Raw genomic sequence first — 11253 nt, 5'->3', positions numbered from 1 at the left:
GCCCGGCTGATTTTTTTTATTTTTTGTAGAGATGAGGTCTCGCTGCCCAGGCGGGTCTCGAACCCGCGGGCTCAGGCATTCCACTCACCTCAGCCTCCCAAAGGCGCGGGATTACAGGCTGAGCCACCGAGCCCGGCTTATTTTTTGTTTTCATTTAACATTTTATGATATAATTTTCAAATATTTTATATAGAGAAAGCTACAGAGAATAATTTACACAGTCCTCCCCAAATTATGTCAGCCATCAGAATTTTTGTATATTAACCTGTGAAATTTGGTTTTCAGGTGCTAATGGTGGGTATTCTTTTAAAAATGTCATTAAGTATGTAGATATTTAAGAAATTTTTATAGAGCTTCACTGTCCACAAAGTACTTTTACATAATTTACTGAATTTGATTCATGTGACTACCCTATGCTATGACAGGTGTGTTAAAGTTATATCCACCTTCTCCTTGAGGGAAGTAAGGCCTGGATTAAGCAATAGGATATGGAGAGACCAGAATTCCATGCAGTCTCTTCAATGCAGTCTCTCCATTTTTAGATCATGCTTATTGCTAAAAGAGATGATCTTGAGAGACGCGAGGAGAATTTTGAAAGAAAAAAAAATGGGCACGGTGGCTCGAGCCTGTAATCCCAGCACTTTGGGGGACCAAGGCAAGAGAATTGCTTGAGCCTGTGGGTTCAAGACCAGCCTGGGCAACATGGTGAGACTTCGTCTCTATAATAAATCGAAAAATTAGCTGGGCATGGTAGCATGCACCTGTAGTTCTTGCAACTTGGAATACTGAGGTGGAAGGATCGCTGGGGCTCAGCAGGTCAACACTGGGGTGGCTGTGAGCATGCCACTGCACTCCAGTCTGGGCAATGGAGTGAGACTCCAACTCAAAAAAAAAATAGGAAAGAAAAAAAGGAGGGAGATAATAATGCTCAGATAATGTGGGCAGCTTTGTATACAGTATCTCTTATATATGTGAGAAGTCACATTCTGTATATATTATAGAATATAAAGGCTAGATTCACCCACCCAAAATCTCATCTGTCAGAAAGATCCTCTTGTCCAAGTGTAGGATTTATTCCTTCTGGCTCTAAAAATCCCTTTGCCACCTGCCTGTCCTCAGGACATCTGAGGATGGCCATGATTGTGCCTTTGAAGGCTTCCCTGATAAATTGCTCTTTATTCACCCTCTGTGGCAAGGGCCCCTCCCCGCACTGCCACCATGGTGTCTGCTCTCCTTTACACATGTCCGGTAAGTGGCAGATGGGGCATCCAGGTGTGGCTGACCACAAGAACCCTATGCATCCCTCCAGCCTATGTGGCTGCTGGCTGCTTTGTTCCTGTGGTGGTAGCCCTGTTCTCTGAAGCGCCTTCACTGTAGAGCACACAGTAGCGGACCTTGCTCCTTCTGAGTTTGTTCTCACATCTCCTGTTTCACTCAGATTTTTCTTACAGTCAATCTCTCCTTCTCCCTTTCCAGGCCTTCTTCCAAGTGCTGTAAGAATTTTTTTTTTTGAGTTTGAGTCTTGTACTCTGTCACCCAGGCTGGTCTCGAACCCCTGCCTCAACTGTCCCAGTAGCTGGAACTACAGGCGCATGCCACCATGCCCAGCTAATTTTTCAATTTATTGTAGAGATGAGGTCTTGCCAAGTTGCCCAGGCTGGTCTTGAATCCCTGGGCTCAGGGAATCCTCTTGCCTCGGCCTCCCAAAATGCTGGGATTACAGGCATGAGGCACCGTGCCTGGCTAATTTTTTATTTTTTATTTTTGAGTAGGAGTCTCACTCTATCACCCAGGCTGGAGTGCAGTGGTATACCCATAGCCACCGCAACCTCAACCTGCTGGGCTCAGGTGATCCTTCTGTCTCAGCCTCCCAAGTAGCCAGAACTACAGGTGTGCACTACCACACCTGGCTAGCAGTATGTGGCACTGTGTAGTGGCATGCTCACAGCCACCGCAGCTGGGCTCAGTTGATCCTTCCACCTCAGCCTTCCAAGTAACTGGAACTACAGTCATGTGCCACCATGCCCAGCTAATTTTTTGATTTATTGTAGAGATGAGGTCTTGCCAAGTTGCCCAGGCTTGTCTTGAACCCGTGGGCTGAAGCAATCCTCTCACCTCGACCTCCCAAAGTGCTGGGATTATAGGCGTGAGCCACTGTGCCTAATGATTTTTTTTTAGTGATTGCTTTGGCAGCACATATACTAAAATTAGAACCATATAGAGAAGATTAACACGAAAATTTAAATTAAAAAAAAATTTTTTAGGCTAGTTGCAGTGGCTCATGCCTGTAATTTCAGCATTTTGGGAGGCTGAGGCAGGAGGATTACTTGAGTTCAGGAGTTCAAGACCAGCTTGGGCAATATAGCAAGACCTTGTCTTTAAAATAATTAAAAATAAATAAATTAGCTGGGTGTGGTGGTGCATGCCTGTAGGCCCAGCTACTTGGGAGGCTGGGGCAGAAGGATTGCCTGAGCCCAGGAGGTCGAGGCTATAATGTGTTATGATTGTGCCACTGCACTCCAGCCTGGATAACAGAGTGAGAACCCAACTCAAAAGAAAATGAATTTTTTTTTAAAAAACATAAATCTCATCGTTTACTTTCCTGTTGAAAGACCTTCAGTGATGCCCTCTGCATAAATCCCAAGCCTTAGGCCTCTGGCTTCTGCAGCTCCTGTCTTTTGCCTTCATCTGTGACCCTTCCCAGCTGAACCACACAAGACCTCTCCATTATTTCTTGGTGTGTGAGAAGAGTCTTCTTCCCTACCTACTCCTTTTAAACCTCCTTCCTTTCCTTATTTGCTCCCTTGTTCAGTGTTTTATCTGTTGACCTTTCCGCGTCAGCCGGCCCCTTCCTCCCCAGGTATTGTTGCCCATCTGGTTTAGTCAGATTGGCAGTGCACTACTAGACATCAGCTTTGGCACAAGTGGGCCTAAACTCAACTCTGCATTTTCTGTGCTCTAGTACTCAAGATGGTCATAGATTTATTATTTTTTTGGCTTTTTATAGATTGATATTGTCTATCATTATTTAATATGAAAATATTACAGTATGAAAATACTACCCCCAAATTTTCCAATCATAGTTCTCTATTATATAGTTTTTAAATGGATTTCAAATAATTATATGCTTTTGGGTTCATACGTATTAATCACTGGCTTACTAACTTTATTTTATTTATTTTTTAATTGGCACATTATACATTTATGGGGTACAGTTTGATGTTTCAGTACGTATATATGTTGTATAATGATCCACTCAGGGTAGTTAGTATATTTATTGTGCATTTATCATTTCTTGTTGTTTTTTTGAGTCAGAGGTCTTATTCTGTTACCCAGACTGGAGTGCAGTGGCACAATCATGGCTTACTGCAGCCTCAAATTCCTAGGCTGAAGGGATCTGCCTTCCTCAGCCTCCCGTGTAGCTGGGACTATAGGCATGAGCCACCACACTTGACTAGGTTTTCTGATTTTTTTGTAGAGATGAGGTCTTGCTGTGTTGCCCAGGCTGGTCTTGAACTCTTGGGCTCAAGTGATCCTCCTACCTTTTTCTCCCAAAGTGCTAGAATTGCACTGAGCCCACCACACCTGGCCACATTTATCATTTCCTTCCTTCAGAAGCTTCTCTTCTAGCTATTTGGTAATATACAGCATTTTACCATTAACCATAATCACCCTGCTGTACATTAAGTCACCAGAATTTATTTCTCCTGATTGTAACTTTGTACTCATTGACCAACCTCTTCCCATGTTTCCTTTCTCCCTCTCCAGGCTCTGGTAACCACTGTTCTACTGTCTGCTTCTATGATATCAACTTTTTTTTAGATTCCACACATGAGTTTAATTGAATAAATTTATTTTTGTTCTTTTTTTCTTTTAATTTTTGTGGTAAGATACACATAACATAAAATTTACCATCTTAGCCATTTTTAAATGTACAATTTAGTGGAATTAAGTACATTCATAATATTTTGCAGCCATCTGTCTGTATTACTTTTTTTTTTTTTTTTTTAAGTTGGAGTCTCACTCTGTCACCCAGACTGGAGTGCAGTGGCCACTCCCGGTCACCACAGCCTCCACCTGCTGGGCTCCAGTGATCCTTCTGCCTCAGACTTACAAGTAGCTGGAACTACAGGTGTGCGCTACCACGCCCAACTAATTTTTGATTTATTGTAGAGATGAGGTCTTGCCAAGTTGCCCAGGCGGGTCTCGAACTCGCGGGCTCAGGCAATCCACTCACCTCAGCCTCCCAAAGCGCTGGAATTACAGGCTGAGCCACCAAGCCCGGCCTACTTTTTTCATCTTGCAAAACTGGAACTCTATATCTAGTTATACACTAATTCCCCATTTTCCCCTTCCCCCAACCCCTGGTCTCCACGGGTCTGCTGTCTCTGTGATTTTGCTTATTCTAAGTTTCTCATATAAATAGGATCATTAGCATTTGCCTTTTGTGACTGGCTTATTTTACTCAGTTGTTATGATTTTGAAACTTCTAGTAGTGTGTACTTTTGTTCTGGTTTTAGTGGTAATATATTTTTGGTGCCCTGTTAACCACAAACTTTCACATCTCTGAATCTTAAAAAAGGTATCGGGCAACCCCTTCAGGTCCCCTTCTGCTGTGGGAGCTTTTCTGTCCTCTGAATAAATGCTGCTTTCTAAAAAAAAAAAAAGGTGTCGTTTATTTTCCTCCCTTCCCACACGTTGAGTTATATTGTCTGGGATGGACATATTAGGACATGATCATATATGAGCCTTTGACCTGAGACAGCCAAATAAGAGACATCAACTCTCCAGGGATCTGCAATCCAGACTTTATTTTTAATTTAAAAACAAGCAAGAAATTGGGGTATAAACAAAAGCAAAATACATGCCTTCGTTGGTTGTTGAGGGGATCGGCTTGAAGAAATGTCCTGGTCACATGTAATCTTGGCTGATTTTCTGATTTTCTCTCCTGTAAGCCTCCTGCCTGCCCGATGGGACTGCCCTAGAGCCTGAGTACTACTTCTCCACCATCAGCTCCAGCTTCTCAGTTTCTCCCCTTTTCAATGGCATCACCTATAAGGAGTTCAACATTCCACTAGAAATGCTTCGGGAGCTCTTAAACTTGGTAAGCAGAGCACTGATAGATGAACAGACCATAGGTATACCAGCCAGTAAAATTGTTAGTGGTGAAAGCCTGAGTTTTTTAAAAGAAAAACTCAGAGTACTGGTATTTTAAAGTACAATTGAGTCATCATAAACTTGCAGAATAAAGAAGGGAGAAGAGTAATATTCATGGAATATTTGTTTGGTACTTTCTCATTTAATCCTTGCAGCAACCATGTAGATGCATAGCTGCCTCCGCAGTTGGAGGTCAGGAAATCAGTGTCAGATACATAATGGATATGCAGGCCAGGGCAGGACCAGGCTGAGCTCAGTCCAAGGAGTCATACTCTAAGGCCAGTGCTTTTCCATTGTACCTGACTCTCTCTTAAGGGTTGCCCTATTTAGATTAATACAAAAGCTGACTTTTTTATATTTGGAAGCCTTTGGATGACCTTTGACGTGACACCAGAGAAGACATTGGTAGCATTGTCCAAGTCTTGAAATGGACAGATACAGGGGCTCTAAAGCTGCGAGGATAAACCTGGGATTGCTCAAGATTTGAATGGGTAGGAGTGACAAACATCATTAAGGATGAGCTCTCAAGATCTGGCTTTCTATCTTGGAAATGAGAACAGCACCTCCCATACTGTGGAGCATGTGCTGGAGAAAGTGGCCACTCCCTGCTGTTTGGGGTGGGAATAGAAATCCCTCAAAAAGAGTTTTAGGCTGAAGTTGTAAGAGGACATTAAAACATAGGTGATTATTAATGAGGATGGAGCCATAATGAATCACTAAGTAGCCTAGGATGTGTTTGAAGTTTCTATCAAGGAGGAAAACTTTCCCTAAACTACTTCTCAGTGTCAGTGCCCCAGACAGAATGGTGACTTGGGAGGCCTATGTCCTTCACAAATAGCTATTCAGAAATCCTAACTGAAGACTGAATGTTTCACATCTTTTCTTGGAGGGAATTATTGTTTGCAGTATATTTTGGTATTTCAAGTTTAGATTTTCTTTTAGTTAATTTCTAATTTCTTCTCCTGGCATGTTATTTATTATCATCTACACATTTTGGAAATAACCTTTGTCGAGGGCTACAATTGCAGGAGCTGGGCAGTTTTTCAGGTGATTCTGTGGTTGACAAAATTGTTCATTACTATATTAAATGCTATACAGAGAACAGGTGAAAATAATCACTTCTATTAGAAATTTAAAAGTGATCTCCAGTTTGAGTACCTGGGCAGTTGTGGAAGAGCCATTGTACCTGGCCCGGGGAAGAGGGAGGAGCAGTCAGCTCTGAGGACTAGCTGGCAGGTTGTCCTTGATGTCTGGAAGAGGGCCTGTGGAATGATGTTACACAGCAGTGTTTACTCATTAACTATGAGTGAGTGAAATGGCAGCAAGTCCTGGAGTCTGGACATTTTCACATCCTAGAAATGGAAATCTAATGTCAGCAAATTTAAGGGAGTTGGTTCCTTTGTTGTTTTGTTGTTCCTATCTAGGGTAGGAGAGGAAGTCCCAAGTGGTGGCAGAATTAAGAGCATTTAGCGCATATGGTTTGATACATATCCATAATTTGTATTTGTTGGCCTGTTATCTTCATCACATTTTTCACCACATGAGTTTGTTATGAGTTTTTGGTAGAAGATACTGATGTTCCTATCTCTCTCACTATGTCAGTGCTTCATGAAGTTTTGCTTCCCTGACAGGTGAAGAAGATTGTGGAGGAGCCTGTTCTCAAATCCTTGGATGCAGTTGTAGCCAGCGTGATAGAGGTATATGTCTTCAGGGGGCATCACCTTGAGATTGGCCTGATTTAAACACATCCAGGGAGAAAGTAGGAAGAGTTCATGTGGGTACTGGAGTAGAAGGGGCTTGACAATGAGTTCTCAACTTACTTAACTTCCCAGTCCCATCTGCTGCTGAGTACTTGCTCTGTGCCAGACACCATGACAGGCTCTTTTAAATTCATCATGCCACAGTATCTCTGACTGATGACCAGTGTTTCCATTTCCCAGATGGAAGATAGAGGTTTGGGGGACTCACTAACAAACTCACATCACACAGTCACGGGGGGAACTGAGAGTCTGGCCTATGTCTGTCTGACCCTTTTGCCTTCCTTGCTCCTTTGTCTTCCTTACTCTAAGATGCTTCTCTGGGCTCAGAGCTGTACTTTCTGAGCACATGCAAGTATAAGGCTATATATAGAGAGAGATTAATGATTACAATTTAACTTATTATACTTTGTGTGAATTATTTTCCCTAGAAGAAAAGTAGTGCTACATTTCAGATTAGATAGCTAAAGAATAAATCAAAATGTGTTAATTATAAACCATGAACTAAATCTGAAGGTGCTTTGGCTAAATCTGAAGGTGCTTTGGCTGTCTTTGGAGTGATGGACAGGGGTGGATACCTCCTTGGCTGTTTTCCTCTTCCTCCACTTCTCATGTCCCTGTTTGGGCCAAAAATGGCAAGCTTCAGCCAAAGAAAGGAGGTTCTTCCTTTTGGGGTGCAGATGGCTGCTCCCTCACAGGCATCTATGGATTGTATGAGCCTCCTCTTTTCCTTGGCCTGATGCTTAAGAAGATGAAGAGTAATTAAAGTATCTGAGTAATGAATCATGATAAATGGTTGATCCATTTAGAATGCTAAGTCACAAATCACCACACAGCCAGCCCTCAGTGTGCAAGGTAAAGGGTGGGTAGAGGAAAGAGTTTCTGTTGTGTGATCATGTGTGTGTGCCTCCCCTGCAGGCCAACCCCAGCGCTGATCTCTACTACACGTCCTTCAGCGACCCCCTCTACCTGACCATGTTCAAGATGCTGTGCGATACTCTGTACTACATGAAGGGTAAGGACTATTTGCATATGTATGTATGAATGCAGTGAGTAAGACTGGCTCCTGGACCACTATCGTAGGCTACTGGTTGCAGGCCAGTGCTCACTGTCTGCTGGAGTCACTTAAAAACACATATGTCACATTGCTGAAATTTTGGAGAAAAAAGCCCCAAAAAAATCTGTCCATGATTCTGAAACCCTAGTACATACTATCAATGATGACTTTGGTGGGATTATTTCCTAAGATGTTTTTCTAGCACGTATGTGTTATGTGGTCCTAAGCACGCATACCGTTTTACATGTCCATTTAGATACTTTAGAAAATCAAAAAAGAGACCAGGTGCAGTGGCTCATGCCTGTAATTCCAGCACTTTGAGAGACCGAAGCAGGAGGATCTCTTGAGATCAGGAGTTTGAGACCAGCTTGGATGACAGAGTGAGACCTTGTCTCTACAAAAATAAAATAAAATAAGATATTAGCCAGCTGTGGTAGCGTGCACCTGTAGTTCCAGCTACTTGGGAGGCTGAGGTGGGAGGATCACTTGAGTCTGGGAGTTCAAGGTTATAGGGAGCTACCAGCCTAGGTGACAGAGTGACCCCCTACCTCTAAAAAAAGAAAATGAGGCACTTGTAATCTGTTAACTCAGAGATATTATCTTAATAGTTTATTGTGCACACGCAAAACATTTAGACTTTCCTTCCAGACTCTGGTGCATTTTAAGAAGTATTTTTCCTATGCTCTTTCCTTATGCTATTGAATATTCTTCGTAAGTGTAAATTTTGATGATCACATAATATTCTGTCCTGTAAATGTACTGTAATTTAGTAACCATTCTCCTAATCTGATTCAGAGAGCCGCTGGGAAGCTGAGTCTTCTAGGGCCACATCAAGAGCTTAGATTTACTAAGAAGGGGCATCCATGATTGCCTGGTCCCACCCACCTTCCAGGAGTCCCTCTCTACCATGCTGTATGTTGCTGACATCCTTAGCTGGTCTGACTTGTGTCCATCACAGTGGTTCTCTTGAATTTTCTAGGCTTTGAGGATGAGAGTTTGGAAAGTTGTGAACTTTGGGTGCTCTAAAGATCCAGGGAATTCTGTCCTTTGGGCTGCAACTAGTTTTGGCCCTTATCTAATAACTGACAACCTTTACCAAAAAAAAAAAAAAAAAAATCACTGAAGTATCTCTTGTTGTCAGTGGAACCACTTCCAGTGATGATACATCCCCATTTATGTGTTTCATATATTCAGGCTTTTAATATATTGACTGCTTAAAATGAAGTATGGCTTTGATTTCTTTAGGAAATGATCATTTTCTCTGAGTGCCAGGCCGTATGTGAGTGGAGGTAGTATGCACATCCTATCCAAGTTCTTCCCAGTGAGCGTTTTTGGAGCCATAGTGGCCAGCAAACACTACTCTTCTGGGGTTTTTATTAGAGAGGAAAAGAGCACAGCTTCTGCCTGTACTCTGGTGTGGTTTTGTTCCTGGCTGTCATGCCCACCCTCTTTCCCACAGACCTCCCAACCTCCTTTGTGAAGGAGATCCATGATTTTGTGCTGGAGCAGTTCAACACAAGCCAAGGGGAGCTCCAAAAGATTCTACATGATGCAGACCGGATTCACAATGAACTGAGCCCCCTCAAGCTACGCTGCCAGGCAAATGCCGCCTGCGTAGACCTCATGGTGTGGGCTGTGAAGGATGAACAGGGTGAGCTTGAGTTGTCTGCCTGACTCTGCAGACATATAGACCTTCAACTCCCGTGTGAGCTCTGAGCACGTCTCAGAAGCTTTCTTCCCACAAGTTCCCCCACACGACTTCTAGAATGCTTGACTGTGTCACCAGCATGGGCAGTCACAGTAGGAGCAGCCACCTCCTGGGTGTGTGCAGAACTGAGCATCAGCCTCTGCCATGCCCTGACATCTGTTTCTCATCCTACTTGGAGGGCACTGAACCTGGGAGCATGGGGAAGCCCAAAACTATAGGTCCTGTGTGTTCTCTCTGCTCCATCTTACTAGTTCATTGGCTTTTCTGTGGCAACTTAGAGGCTCAGTGCTAGAGGGTGAGGTGGTTGTCTAGGGGAAGAGTAGAATGGGGAGTTTTCCTGTGGAATGGACATGTCAGGGATGAGGAGGCTTGAGCCCAACAGAGAAGAGAGTAGTCACACATGGTGTGATCTCGCAGCATTAATAAACCCTGCCAAAAGTATGTCTCTAGAGTTTAAATTATGTGCTTCCTCAGTGAACAAGTGTGTTATAATGATTGGCATTTGCTGATGAGTTATACTTTCCTCTAATTTTGAATTAAGGTGCAGAAAATCTTTGCATCAAGCTGTCAGAGAAGCTACAGTCCAAGACATCCAGTAAAGTCATCATTGCTCACCTGCCCTTGCTTATCTGCTGTCTTCAGGTCAGTCTCCCTGACACCGGAGAGGCTCACGTCCCATCAAAGGATGTCAGGCTGTTCAGACTGTGGTGGGCACACCAGCAGCAACGCTTTAACCAGAGCCACCTACAGGGTTCCAGGGGCTTCTGCAAGTGGCTTCCAGGTGCAGCTTGCCTTGGTCTTCCCTTGTTGTGAGGCTCCCTTGGATCTGCAGCCCCAAGCAGGTGAAGGGCTGTGGACATGTGCCATGGGCCACATGAGGGGAAATCTCCTGATGCCCACAGCACTAGCTCTGCTCTGCCAAGTCTCACCTTGTCACAAATCCTACTGACTCCTCACCCGCCATTGTTTAAAAATTCTAATTTATACCCTTTCTCCCTTAGTTTGCTTCCAAAGAAGTGAGCATACTTTAACAATCTCTGTCCTTCTTAGGTGGAGGAGAATCAGCCCCATCCTTCTTTCTTGTCTTTTTGCTTCCTGGTCAGGTGGCCTGTGGGAGCTTTGACCTTGGACATTTTTGGTCAAATATGGGTACTGAAGGATTTAGCATCTTGCTGCTTGAACCCTCTCTGGGCCACATGATGGGTCAATGATGTGTTGCAGGGTTTGGGCCGCCTGTGCGAGAGGTTCCCTGTGGTGGTGCACTCAGTGACGCCATCCTTGCGAGACTTCCTGGTCATCCCATCCCCGGTGCTGGTGAAGCTTTATAAGTACCACAGTCAGTACCACACAGGTAATAACAGACTGCATACCCTTGAGGCCCTAAGAAAGGGACCGTGTTTCTTTCTATGAGCCCCATACAGGTTTTTTGACTGTGCTTGGGTTCATTCCTCTGCCACACCTTTCCTTCTGTCTTCCCCTGTACATCCTGGCCTAGCTCCAGGCCCTTCCTCTCCTACCACCAAAGGCTCCTTCTAGTTCTGTTTTGGGGTGGTTTTTTTTTTTTTTTTTTGGGT

The 11253-nt window shown here is 43.7% G+C and overlaps 1 protein-coding gene across 2 annotated transcripts in view; it reads left to right on the top strand.

Annotated features, from left to right (window-relative positions):
• PI4KA (phosphatidylinositol 4-kinase alpha) overlaps window positions 1-11253 on the top strand; it is a 141258-nt gene that overhangs the window by 40560 nt on the left and 89445 nt on the right. The window contains exons 8-13 of one of the 2 annotated variants that reach the window (XM_008068808.2): window positions 4956-5104; window positions 6789-6854; window positions 7833-7929; window positions 9431-9622; window positions 10221-10321; window positions 10901-11030. In XM_008068808.2, the coding sequence (XP_008066999.1) occupies window positions 4956-5104; window positions 6789-6854; window positions 7833-7929; window positions 9431-9622; window positions 10221-10321; window positions 10901-11030 (735 nt within the window). The remainder of the gene's footprint in view (window positions 1-4955; window positions 5105-6788; window positions 6855-7832; window positions 7930-9430; window positions 9623-10220; window positions 10322-10900; window positions 11031-11253) is intronic. The other variant, XM_008068809.2, reaches the window with a different exon arrangement.

The sequence above is a fragment of the Carlito syrichta genome, unplaced genomic scaffold (genome assembly GCF_000164805.1).
Source record: "Carlito syrichta isolate Samal-C Ts95f unplaced genomic scaffold, Tarsius_syrichta-2.0.1 Scaffold311553, whole genome shotgun sequence".
NCBI lineage: Eukaryota > Metazoa > Chordata > Mammalia > Primates > Tarsiidae > Carlito > Carlito syrichta.
Note: the sequence above shows the minus strand (reverse complement) of the source record. Positions and strands in the feature narration are given on the sequence as shown.